Below are 12,426 nucleotides of genomic sequence, written 5' to 3' on the forward strand. Positions count from 1 at the left end.
CACGGGATCCAGAGGACAGGGACGGATCCTGCGGTATGGGGACAGGTCCTGGTGTACAGGGACAGTCCATAGGGTCCTGAGCATGGGGACACCAGGGCACGGAGACAAGTCCTGGGGTTCGGGGACATTACAGGACTTGAGGTCCAGGGCATGGGGACAGGTCCTGGGGTCCAGGGACAGTCCAGGGCATGGGGACAGTCCAGGGCATGGTTTCCAGGACACGGGGACGGGCCCTGGTGCACAGGGACAGGCCCTGGGGCACAGGGACAGTCCAGAACTTGGGGTCCAGGACACGGGGACACTCCAGGGCAGGGGGTGCAGGGCCTGGGGACAGACCCTGGGGTGCAGGGCCAGCCCGGGGCTCAGGGTACAGGCAGCCCCAGGGTCCTGCACGGCTGCGGCCTACAAGGCCCAACCCCAAGGCGGGGGGGGGACCAGGCTGTGTTGCCCCCCAGCCCCTCCAGGCCCCGGGGTGGCCTCGAGCCTCGCAAGGCCCCGGGGTCCCCGCACCCCCCTGGGCCCTGCAGCCCCCCGGAACCGGGACCCATGGCGGGGGGATATATCCCATGAGCCTCTGCGGCCGCAAGGGGGGGGCATATCCCATGAGCCTCTGCGGAGGGTGACTATATCCCATCATCCCCCGCGGCTGTATTGGAGGGAGCGTTATATCCCATAGGCCCTCGCGCCGCCCCCCACTTCCGGCTTGGACCGGAAGCGGCCGGGCCGGGCGGCGATGGCGGCGCGAACGGCGCTGCTGTTGCTGCTGGGGGCAGCGGCGGCGCCGGGCCCGGCCCGGGGCTCGCAAGGGGACCGGGAGCCGATGTACCGCGAGTGCCTGAGCCGCTGCGAGCGGCAAAACTGCTCCGGGGCGGCGCTGCGGCACTTCCGGGCTCGGCAGCCGCTGTACATGGGCCTGACAGGTACCGCCCCCCCGGTCATTGGTTGCTGCCCCGGGACCGCTCCCGGTACCGCCCACCCGGGGCCGCGCCCACACACGGGCCTCGCCTCCGCGGCCGGGGCTGGGGCTTGCTGGGCTGGACTGGGGCCGGACTGGGGGTTGCTGGGCTGCACTGGGGCTGTTCTGGGCTGCATTGAGGGGCGCTGGGCTGTACTGGGGCCATACTGGGGGGTACTGGGGAGCACTAGGCTGTACTGACCGCAGGCTGGGAGGCACGGGGGCTACTGGGAGGTAGTGGGGAGCACTGGAGCCTACTGGGGCCAGGCTGGAGGGCTCTGGGCTGCACCGTGGTCTGACTAGGAGGCACTGGGCCATACTGGGGCCAGGGTGGTAGGCACTGGGACTGGCTGCGGTCAGGCTGTGGGGTGCTGGTTCTGTACTGGGGGGTCACTGGGCTGTGCTGGTTCTGTACTAGGGGGTGCTCGGGCTATATTGGTGCCTACTGGGCTGTGGTAGTGCCTGTTGGGCCACTCTGGGGTCATGCTGGGGAGGGGCTGGGCTGGCCTGGGCCATTCTGGGGGCTACTGGTTTTTACTGGGGGAGATGCTGGCCTCTGTTGGGTTGTTCCAGGGGTCACTGGACCATTTGGAGGGACACTGGTCCCTACTGGGGGTTGCTGGGAGCCACCCGAGGAAGGGCAGGGTGGACAGCACAGCGAAAGTCCCTGAGCTCCCGCCAGGCTCCCCCAAACTGTGTCCTAGCCCTTCCAGCACCTGGTGTGCTGCCTGATGGTCCATACTGGGAGGGGCTGGGAGGGACGCAGTGGCCAGGCCGGGTAGCACGGCTCCATCTCCTCTCCTGCAGGCTGGACCTGCCGCGACGACTGCAAATACGAGTGCATGTGGCAGACGGTGCGGCTCTACGTGCAGGGCGGCCACAAGGTGCCCCAGTTCCACGGCAAGGTGAGCTGGGGGGAGCTCGGGGGGGGAGCTCAGGGGGGACCTCAACGTGCCTCTTTGCTCACGAACGCCTCTGCTCTCCGTTCCAGTGGCCCTTCTCGCGGTTCCTGTTCTTCCAGGAGCCAGCCTCCGCCTTCGCCTCCTTCCTCAACGGCTTGGCCAGCTTCGTGATGCTGCTGCGCTACAAAGCCGCTGTCCCCCCCGCCTCCCCCATGTACCCCACCTGCGTCGCCTTTGCCTGGGTGAGCCCTGACACCCCCTTTTTTCCTTCCCTGCGCCCCACAACCTCGCTGCTCCAGCTGGGGGGCGCTTCTTGAAGGCCCCGTGCTCCCCCTCTCACTGCTGCTCACCCCTCCAGGGTGACTTTGGGGGGCAGATCCTGCACTGGCCGAGGGCACCCAGGAATTCTCTGCCAGAACGTGGAGGCTTGGGGGCTTTTTTTACGTCCAGCGTATCCGCAGACCCCACGTAGATCCGGCTTTGGCCACCCCAGAGCCTCCGTGTCCAATTTTGGGGACAGTTGTCTTCCCTCACGAGGCTGTGTGGAACGTGACTCATCGTGATGCTGATACTCAGCCTTTCCTGCTCCGTGTTTCCTCGTCTCCCGCAGGTTTCCTTAAACGCCTGGTTCTGGTCCACCGTTTTCCACACGAGGGACACGGCTGTGACGGAGGTGAGTGGCGTCGCGACACCGTGGCTTTGTCCCCCTCTGTCCCCAAACCTGTGGGGATGGGGGGTGGCCTGCGTGCCCTGATCCTCCTCAAGCTTCCGACGTGGCTCATCCGGCCCCGATCCTGCAGAAACTGGACTATTTCTGTGCTTCAGCCGTCGTCCTGCACTCCGTGTACCTGTGCTGCGTCAGGTGAGCCCCGCCGTGGGGCAGCGAGCTGTGGGGCAGGGGCTTTGGGGGGCAGCCAGTGACCCCCCTTGTTCTTTCTCCTCCTCAGGACGCTGGGGCTGCAGCGGCCAGCCTTAATCAGCATCTTCAGGGCCTTCCTCCTCCTCTTCCTTGCCTGCCACATCTCCTACCTGACCCTTGTCCGCTTCGACTACGGCTACAACATGGCTGCAAACGCGGCCATCGGTGAGGAGGGGGGTTCGTACTCGTAGGTGGGTGCTCGCCTCACCCCGTGTCGTTGAATCATGAGTGGGTTGGCTTGGAAGGGACCTCAAAGCCCATCCAGTTCCACCCCTGCCATGGGCAGGGACACCTCCCACTGGATCAGGGGCTCCAAGCCCCATCCAATCCGGTCTTGAACCCCTCCAGGGATGAGGCATCCGCTGCTCTGAGCAACCTGGGCCTCCCCATCCTCACAGAGAAACATTTCTCCCTAAGATCTCACCTCAATCTCCCCTCTTTCAGCTCCCCTCATCCTCTCCCAGCCCTCCCTGATCAAGAGCCCCTCCCCAGCTTTCCTGGAGCCCCTTTCCATCCTGGAAGCTGCTCTAAGGTCTGAACAACCCCAACTCTCTCAGCCTGTCCTCATAGCAGAGGTGCTTCAGCCCTCAGATCATCTCCGTGGCCTCCTCTAGACTCGCTCCAACAGCTCCATCTCCTTCTTATGTTGGGGATTCCAGAACTGAACTTGGGGCTCCAGGTTTGGTCTCCCCAGAGTAGAGCAGAGGGGCAGAATCCCCTCCCTTGCCCTGCTGGCCCCGTAGCTTTGGATGCAGCCCAGGACGCTGTTGGTTTCTAGGCTGTGAGGGCACATTTTCTAGCTTGTGTTGAGCTTCTCATCCATCAGCACCCCAAATCCTTCTCTATCACCTCACACCCCTGTTAATCACGCCACCCTGCACCTTTTTTTTTTTTTCTCTGCAGGGCTCCTCAACCTCGCGTGGTGGTTGCGATGGTGCCTGCGGAACCGCCCCCGCCTGCCCCACGTCTGGAAGTGCGCGGCCGTGGTGCTGCTGCTGCAGGCGCTGGCGCTGCTCGAGCTGCTCGACTTCCCCCCCGTCTTCTGGGTGCTGGATGCCCACGCGCTCTGGCACATCGGCACCATCCCCCTCAACGTCCTCTTCTACAGGTCAGTGCTCCCCCAAAATGTAGGTGCTGGGCGCCCCTGACCTTAAAATGTGGGTGCTGGGAGACTTTTTGCCCTTAAAATGTGTGTGCTGCCCTCCCCTCCCCAAAATATGGCTCATAGGGGAACTCCCCCAACTTAAAATATGGGTCCTGGGAGGCCTTTGCTTTTAAAAATGGGTGCCAAGGGGGCCTCCCCACCTTAAAATGGGGGTACTGGGGGCCCAACTCCCTAAACCATGGGTGCTGAAGGCCCCCCCATCTTAAACCATGGGTGCTGGGACTCCCCACCTTAAAGTATGGGTGCTGGGAGCCCTCTTCCCCTTAAAATATGGGTGCTGGGGCCCCCATCTCTTAAAATAGAGGTGCTACCCCCTTGCTAAATATGGGGTTTGGGAGCCCCTGCCCTTCTCCCAGGGTGCTGGGAGCCACCCCCTTGAAACTGGGGTGCTGGGGGCCTGTCCTTGGCCTGTGGGATGTATGGTGCCCCCCCCTTCTTCAAATCGGGGTCCAGGCTGGGGCATTTCTTTGCAGGAACCTACTGCTGTTCCCGGGAGGTGCAGGGCCTGAGGGGTTTGGGGGGTCGGGGGGGCTCTGCTCCCCCCCTCAACCTCTCTTTTCCTCCCCTCTCTCCGCAGTTTCCTGATGGACGACAGCCTCTACCTCCTGAAGGCCAACTCCGACCTCTGCAAAGCGGACTAGAGCTGCCGGGGGGGGAGCGCAGCCCCTCGCCCCCCCCCGCGGTCCTGCCCTCCTGCCCTGTGCCAAGTGCCCCCCCAGCCCCTCCAACCTACGGGCTCCTGCCCCCCGTTGCCTTCTGAGGTTTTGCTTTCCCTTCCGTGTGCCCCCCGCGTGCCCCCCATCTCCCCTCCTTGGAGTCTGGGGGGGGGGCAGCACCCCCCGTGCTGGTTGTGTGGGGGCCCCCCCTGCTCTGCGTGTGTCTCCCCCCTCGCGAGTGTCACCGAGCCGTGCAGCCGCGAGGTGGCAATGGCTGCTGGGGGTGGGGGGGGATTGCTCAGAGCTGCAGGCTGCTGGGTGGCTTTTGCTGAGGTGGGGGGGGAATGTGTGGGGCTGGAGCGGTGCCTTGGGGGGCTGCGGGTGCCCCCCACCTCTGCCAGGGGGGCTGTGCCCCCACCCCCCCGGGGATGCGGTGTGTGTGTCCCCCTCCCTGCCTGAGTGTGTCGTGGGGTGTGAATAAAGTGGAGTTTGACCTGTGCTGTGTGTGGCTGTCACCCCCCTGTGCCACCTCCCCGAACCCAGCACCCCCTCTGCTTCCATCTAGGGACCCTGCCACCCCTTTGGGGCTCCCCATGTCCCCTCTGCTGGCCCCTGGGACCCTGCCACCCCCTGGGACTCCCTGTCACCTCCCCAGCCCACTCCCTCCAGGGACTCCCTATGTCCCCTCCACCCCCTTCAGGACCCTGCCACCCCCTTGGGGCTCCCCATGTCCCCTTTGCTGCGCGCTGGGACTCCCTATGTCCCCTCGGCGCCCCCCAGGACCCTGTCACCCCCCTGGGACTCGCTGTCACCTCCCTGGACCACTGCCCTCCCTCCAGGGACTCCCTATGTCCCCTCCAGCCCCTCTCAGGACGCTGCCACCCCCTGGGACTCTCCATGTCCGCTTTGCTGTCCCCAGAGACTTCCTATGTCCCCCCCCAGGCCCCTGCCACCCCCTTGGGACTCCTCCTGTCCCCCTTGATCCCCCCCCTTTCCCTTCCCCTTCCTCCAGGCTCTGCCATGCAGCTCGACCTTTATTTGTGGCTGGAGCAGGGGAGCAAAATCCGTTTTGGGGGACGCAGAGAGGCGGCGGCGGTCGGGGGGGTCACGGCTTTTTCAGGCTTCCAGAGGCTTCTGGGCGTGGGCGAAGAAGACGCCGTCGACGTCGTCCACGCCGGTGCGGAGCGCGGGGGGCATGGCGTACGAGCGGAGGTCGCGCAGCACGAAGTTGGCGTCGGCGAGGGCCCTGCGGACGTCGGCCTCGTCCAGCGGCACCACGGGCAGGCGCGCGGCCCCCGCCAGGTAAAAAGATTCCCCCAGAGCCCCCAGCAGCAGCGCGTGGCCCCCCGGCCGCAGGAGCGAGCCCACGTGGGCCAGCGCCCGGGCGAAGGCGGCTCGGTCGGGGCTGACGGCTTCCAGGCAGAAGGCGGAGAGCAGCGCGTCGGCCGGCGGGCGCAGAGGGGCACCCAGCGGGTCCGGCTGGTGCACGTCGATGGGCAGGATGCGCCGCAGTCGCCCCCGCAGACGACGCTCCTTCTCCTGCCAGGGCTCCCTGCGGGGACACGAGCCACCCAGGGGGATGTGGGGCTGGGAGCTTGGGGAGCAGCAGCGCGGGATCCCTTGGGGTCAGCCTGGCGGCTCTGGGGAGGTGGGACTGGGATCCTGCAGGGATCAATCCAGCATCCGCAGGGATGTGGGGCTGGGAGCTTGGGGAGCAGCAGCGCGGGATCCCTTGGGGTCAGCCTGGTGGCTCTGGGGAGGTGGGACTGGGATCCTGCAGGGATCAATCCAGCATCCGCAGGGATGTGGGGCTGGGATCTTTAGTTAACATCATCATAGGATTCCTTGGGATCAACCTGGCATCCACAAGGATCAATCCAGCATCCTCAGGGATCAATTCAGCATCCACAGGGATGTGGGGCTGGGATCCTGCAGGGACTAATCCAGCAGCCACAGGGATCTGGTAACTGCAGGGATGCGGGGCTGGGATCCTAAGGAAAATCATCAAGGGGTCCCTTGCCATCAGCCTGGCATCTGTGGGGAGGTGGGGCTGGGATCCTGGGGGGATTGATCCAGCATCCACAGGGATATGGGGCTGGGATCCTAAGGAATATCATCAAGGGGTCCCTTGCCATCAGCGTGGCGTCCATAGGGATGGGGGGCTGGGATCCTGCAGGGACCAATCCAGCTTCCACAAGGATATAGGGATGGGCTCCCCCGAGATCAGCCCAGCAACCCCAAGGGATGTGGGGCTGGGATCCCCCTGGCATCTACACGGACATAGGGTTGGGATCAACCCAACATTCACAGGGAGAGGATCCTACAGGACCCAGCGCTGCGGGAATGTGTGGGGGCTGTGATCCCGTGGGGATTTGAGGACACGATCCTAGAGGGGTCTCGCAGGGCTGTGATTCCCATGGGCTTCGGGTCCATTCCGGGTCCCCCCGCGCCCCCCGATCCCGGCAGCCCTACCCGCGCCCCTCGATCTTGCAGACGTGCTGGATGAAGGGGCTCCAGTCGAAGGTGCCAGGCTCGCCCCGCGCCCAGCGCCCCAACTCCTCCCGGTTCACCGCCAGGTAGTCGGTGGCCACGATCTCCTCAAAGTGGTCGCAGGCGCTCAGCAGCTGGTAGATGGTGGGGCCCGAGCCCACGTCGATCAGCGTGTGCCCCCGGATCTCGCCTGGGGGACGGAACGGGATACGGGGGTGTCTCGCACCAAACAGGGCACCATCCAAGGGGGATCCTATCCGGGGAGGGGTGGGGAGCAGCCAGGGTGGGTGCTGAGGTGTTCACCCACCCTGTGCCTCAGTTTCCCCACTCCCCGCCTTGGTTTTTCCAACCTGTGCCTCAGTTTCCCCATTCTACACCCTAGTTTTCCCACCCTGTGCCTCAGTTTTCCAAGCCTGCCCCTTGTTTTTCCTGCCTCATGTATGTTTCTGAACCCCGTGCCTCAGTTTCCCCACCCCATACCTCAGTTTCCCTACCTCTCACCTTGATTTTCCCACTCTGTGCCTCAGTTTCCCCATCTCATTTTTTTGTTTCTTACCTTATCCCTCAGTTCCCCTACTCTATACACTGATTTCCCCCCCGCTGTGCCTCAGTTTCCCTGTCCCCCATCTTGATTTTCCCACTCCTCACCTTGATTTTCCCCCCCTGTGCCTCAGTTTCTCCACCCTATACCTCAATTTTCCCACCCTGTGCCTCGGTTTCCCCATCCTATTGGTGGGTCTCCTACCTTATCCTTCAGTTCCCCCACCCTCTACCTCGATTTTCCCCCCCTGTGCCTCAGTTTCCCCACCCCATACCTTGATTTTCCCACCTTGTACCTCAGTTTCCCCACTTATGACCTTGATTTTCCTCCCCTGTGCCTCAGTCTCCCCAATCCTCACCTCGATTTTCCCACCCTGTGCCTCAGTTTCCCCACCTCCTACCTTGATTTTCCCCCCCTGTGCCTCAGTTTCCCCACATCCTACCTTGATTTTCCCACCCTGTGCCTCAGTTTCCCCACTCCTCACCTTGATTTTCCCCCCCGTGCCTCAGTTTCCCCACTCCTCACCTTGATATTCCCCCCCGTGCCTCAGTTTCCCCACTTCTCACCTTGATATTCCCCCCCGTGCCTCAGTTTCCCCAATCCTCACCTTGAATTTCCCCCCCTGTGCCTCAGTTTCCCCACTTCTCACCTCGATTTTCCCCCCCTGTGCCTCAGTTTCCCCACCTCCTACCTTGATTTTCCCACCCTGTGCCTCAGTTTCCCCACTCCTCACCTCGATTTTCCCCCCCTGTGCCTCAGTTTCCCCACCCCGCTGTGCACCCGGGGGGCTTCCCGGGACCCCTCACCGCTGGCGAAGGTCTCGGCCAGGCACCTCAGCTTCCATGGCACCACGAACTCCTCGGAGGAGAAGTCAGCGCGGGGCGGCAGGTAGTTGTTGTGCAGGTAAGCGCGGGGGTCGAAGCGCTCGTAGCCCTCGCGGAGGGCGGCCAGGCTGCTCATGGCGAGGGGCTGCGGACGCCGCCCCGAAATCCAACCTTATATATCGGCGGCGTTGAGCGACGGCCCTTCCCGACGTGGGGTGATGGAACCATCCATCGCCGGTAACCAGGTTATCCCAACGCCCCAGGCTGCGACGCTGCTGGATGCGGCCGCAGCGCTGAGCGAGAGCGCTGGCCTCACGCCCCGAGCCCCGAGCCCGGCTCCCAGCACGGTATCCCACTGAGTTTTGGACCCCCAGGAGGTGGGGATCCTGGATATGAGCCCCTCGTGTGTCCCATGGGATGGGGATGGGATTGGGTTTACGACTGGGATGGAGATTGGGATTGGGACTGGGATTGGGATGGGGATTGAGATGGGGACAGGGTTTGGGATTGGGTTTACGATTGGGATGGAGATTGGGAATGGGATTGGGATGGGGATTGGGATGGGGACAGGGTTTGGGATTGGGTTTACGATTGGGATGGAAATTGGGAATGGGACTGGGACGGGGATTCGGGTGGGGATGGGGTTAGGGACTGAGTTTGGGATTGGGGTGGGGACGGGTCTTGGGATTGAGATGGGGATCGGAACTGGGATGGGGAATAGGATTGAGTTTGGCATTGGGATTGGGGTGGGGATGGGATTGGGGACAGGGTTTGGGACTGGGATTGGAAATAGGATTGAGTTTGGGATTGGGATTGGGATTGGGATTGGGATGGGGACAGGGTTTGGGACTGGGTTTAGGACTGGGATGGGGATTGGAATGGGGATTGGGACTGGGATTTGGGTGGGGATTGGAATAGGGATGGGGTTTGGGACTGGGATTTGGGTGGGGAGTGGAATAGGGATGGGGTTTGGGACTGGGATTTGGGTGGGGAGTGGAATAGGGATGGGTTTTGGGATGGGGACGGGGATTGGGATTGGGTTTGGGATGGGGATTGGGATGAGGATTGATTCTTGGTTGGGCATTTGGGAGGCAATAGGGATTGGGACTGGATTTGGGATCGAGATGGGGATTGGGCTGGGGATTGGGATTGGTCCCGTTTTAGCTCTCCCTGGTGCCACCATCACCAGTGCTCCCAGTGCTCCCAGTGCTCCCAGCACCGTGGGATAAGGGCCAGTATGGGCTCCACTTATGGGGCTGAGGAGAAGGATGGGGATTAAAGGTCCCAAATCCAACCTGTGCCTGAGCTGTGGGTAGACAAAGGTGTCGGGGACAGAGAAGGGGACGGGAATGGGGGCTGGCAGCGGCCCAGGGACAGCGGGATCCAGCCGAGTGGGAACAGCTAATCTGGGCGCTGGCGTCGGGGCCATCCCGGACCCTGGCACCGGCCGGGCTGGCGATGGGATGGGGGGGGCGGTTACATAAGCAGAATTCCCCCCCTCACACCCCATTTCTCCCCCAATTCCCCCAAGCCCGTGCACAGTGCCTGAGTCCCTCCAGCTGCTGGCGAGGCTCTGTGCCTCAGTTTCCCCCATTCCCAGCATCTCAAATCTTGCCCCCTTCCCACACCGGCTCATGGGGGGGGGGTCTCATACCCCACTTTTTGCCCCCCCAGAATGATGCCACCATGCCAAGCTGAGCGTTTTATTGCTGCACCATCACTTGTACAACCCCGCAGCCCCCCCCGAGCCCCGTTCAGACCCGGGGTTGAGGGGGGGGTATGGGTCTCAGCACTCCTCATCCTCGCTTCCTTCTCTCTTTGCCAGGGAAACTGAGTCACGCCCCCCCAAAACACGGGCACTCGCTCCCCACCGGCCTCCCCGTCACCCGCTGCGGGATGGAGTCCCAGATGGATGTATGGGACCCCCTCCCCACCTGCCCCCCCCCCCTCAACTCCTTCGCTGCCTTTTCGGGGTGTCTGAGCAGATCCAGGCAGCCGAGCGCCCCGAGCATCGCGCTCCTGCCCACCCCCAGAGACCCCGTTTGGCCCCATCGGCCCCCTCAGCCCCGCTGCGCCTCGTGGGAGAGGGAGCGGGACAGGGTGCGTGGGACCCCCGGCTTGGCTCCGCGGAGGTCCTGGGGGGCGAAGAGGGGCAGGGGGAGGGTACGGGCGTAGGGCAGGAGGTGCTGGGCCAGGGGTTGCCCCAGGACCCCCACTCGCAGCAGCCCCCAGGGCGAGCGCTGCTCCAGCACCCGCGTCTCCCCGTGATGCTCCACCAGCTCCCGGTGCTCCTCGTCCACCTCCCGCCGGCACCACCTGGGAATGAGGGTTGGGGGTCGCGGGGTCCCTATTTCCCATGGGGACCACCCCCATGTCCCACCCCACCCCTCGGAGGTCCCTCTGTGTCTCTGGAGACACCCCCCCTCCCAGTGTCACCAACCCCATGGGGATCCTTGGAGACCCTCCAGGACCCTCACAGCCACATGGGGACAACCCACCCCTTGGGAGACCCCCCTCCCCAAATCGCTCCTGGACCCATGTGGATTCCCAGCCTCTCCCCACATCCCATGAAGACCCCCATCTCCCCACAGGAACCCTGGAGACCCTCCCTGGAGATCCCGTGATTCCATAAGGACCCTTGGAGCCCCCCTTAGAACCCCATGGGAACCCCAGAGACCCCTTGCACCCTCTATGTCCCTTAAAGACCTGATGGGACCTATGGACCCCCACCTGCAGCCCCCCCCATCCCCTAGAGCCCCACAGCAACCCTTGCACCCTCCCAGCAGCTCCATGGGGACCCTCGGAGCACCCCCCCAGGCCCAAGATCCTCCATCAACCCTTGAGGACCCTTCAGCACCCGGTACCCCCAGCACCCCCCAACCCTGGTGGCGTCGCCCCTCACCCGTCCTCAGGCCTGGTGCTGAGCTCCAGGTCGAGCCATTCGGCGCAGAAGGTCTCGCGCCGCCCCACGTCCTCCTCCCGCACCCGGCAGCCCAGGCGGGCGCCCGAGATTAGCCCCCCGCTGCGAACCACCGCGCTGGGCACCAGCATCGTGCCGCTTTGTCCCCCCCCGACACCACCCACCCCACTTATATGGCCCCGTCCGAGCTATTTTGGGATGTGTCGCTGGCACCGCGGGGACAAGGAGGTGCCAAGGGCCCCCTCGGAGCGAGCAGGCGGGTGGCACCGGGGACACGTGTGTTGTCACCCCGTGCGCGTCCCACCACGCTCACGCCCATGTGCCCGCTGCGGCGGGGACCCCCCGATCGCGGCTGTGTCCCCACCGTGGGATGTGGGACAACGTGACCCCGCGGGTAGGACCCCCCCTGGCACCCACCCAGGGCACGTCTGGCCTTTCCCTGCCCCTTGAGGAGCTGGCACTGGCCCTGGGACCACAAAACACGATGGATCCCGGAGGTGTTAATGGCTTGGTGGCCACACTGCCCTGTGCCACCTCGCAGGGCCCTCCGGGTCCCATCGCAGTGTGTCTGTCCCCCCAAGGGCAAAAGGGCAGGGGGGACAATCGTTAACCAGAGGGACACAGAAGCTTCACGCTGCTGCCGGTGCCACCAGGGGATGGTGGGCAAGGAGCCTGCAGGGCTACAGTTGGCCCCGAGCTCGTGGCCACAAGAGCTTGGAGGACTCAAGTCTTTGAGGATGGAGGCTAGAAGTGGCCCTATACCTGTGGCTAGAGGAGGGACTCATTCTTTGAGCCAAGGTGGGGCTACAATTGGCCCCAAGCCCGTGGCCACAGGAGCCTGGATAACCCATTCTCTGAGACTGGGGGCTACAACTGGCCCCAGACCAGTGGCCCCAGGAGCCTGGAGAACCCATTCTTTGAGACTGGGGGGGCTACAAGTGGCCCCAGGAGCCTGGAGGACCCATTCTTTGAGACTGTGGGGCTACAAGTGGCCCCAGACACGTGGCCCCGAGAGCCTAGAGGAACCATTCTTTGAGGACGGGGGCTACAATTG

At 64.0% G+C, this 12,426-nt stretch overlaps 4 protein-coding genes across 5 annotated transcripts in view; 1 reads left to right on the plus strand and 3 right to left on the minus strand.

The window, feature by feature from the left end:
• The window catches only part of ORMDL3 (ORMDL sphingolipid biosynthesis regulator 3), a 172,180-nt gene that overhangs the window by 119,871 nt on the left and 39,883 nt on the right, over positions 1–12,426 (minus strand). The gene's annotated exons all lie outside the window — the stretch shown is intronic.
• PGAP3 (post-GPI attachment to proteins phospholipase 3) lies at positions 715–5,095 on the plus strand. Of its 2 annotated transcripts, XM_069877239.1 has the most exons (8): positions 715–920; positions 1,763–1,860; positions 1,947–2,099; positions 2,468–2,530; positions 2,658–2,719; positions 2,805–2,941; positions 3,680–3,884; positions 4,519–5,095. In XM_069877239.1, the coding sequence occupies exons 1-8, from the start codon at positions 734–736 to the stop codon at positions 4,580–4,582; spliced, it is 969 nt and encodes a 322-aa protein (XP_069733340.1). In that variant the 5' UTR covers positions 715–733; the 3' UTR covers positions 4,583–5,095. The 2 variants fall into 2 exon arrangements, with proteins under 2 accessions (XP_069733340.1, XP_069733341.1); XM_069877240.1 differs by lacking the exon at positions 1,947–2,099.
• Positions 5,614–9,030, minus strand: PNMT (phenylethanolamine N-methyltransferase). The gene is made up of 3 exons (XM_069877242.1): positions 8,435–9,030; positions 7,070–7,277; positions 5,614–6,149 (listed from the first exon to the last, which is right to left on the minus strand). The coding sequence occupies exons 1-3, from the start codon at positions 8,586–8,588 to the stop codon at positions 5,714–5,716; spliced, it is 798 nt and encodes a 265-aa protein (XP_069733343.1). The 5' UTR covers positions 8,589–9,030; the 3' UTR covers positions 5,614–5,713.
• On the minus strand, positions 10,142–11,528 carry TCAP (titin-cap). Its single transcript, XM_069877248.1, has 2 exons — positions 11,355–11,528; positions 10,142–10,768 (listed from the first exon to the last, which is right to left on the minus strand). Exons 1-2 carry the CDS (start codon positions 11,501–11,503, stop codon positions 10,513–10,515), a joined length of 405 nt encoding a protein of 134 aa, XP_069733349.1. The 5' UTR covers positions 11,504–11,528; the 3' UTR covers positions 10,142–10,512.

This window comes from Phaenicophaeus curvirostris, chromosome 26 (assembly GCF_032191515.1).
Source record: "Phaenicophaeus curvirostris isolate KB17595 chromosome 26, BPBGC_Pcur_1.0, whole genome shotgun sequence".
Taxonomy (NCBI): Eukaryota; Metazoa; Chordata; class Aves; order Cuculiformes; family Cuculidae; genus Phaenicophaeus; species Phaenicophaeus curvirostris.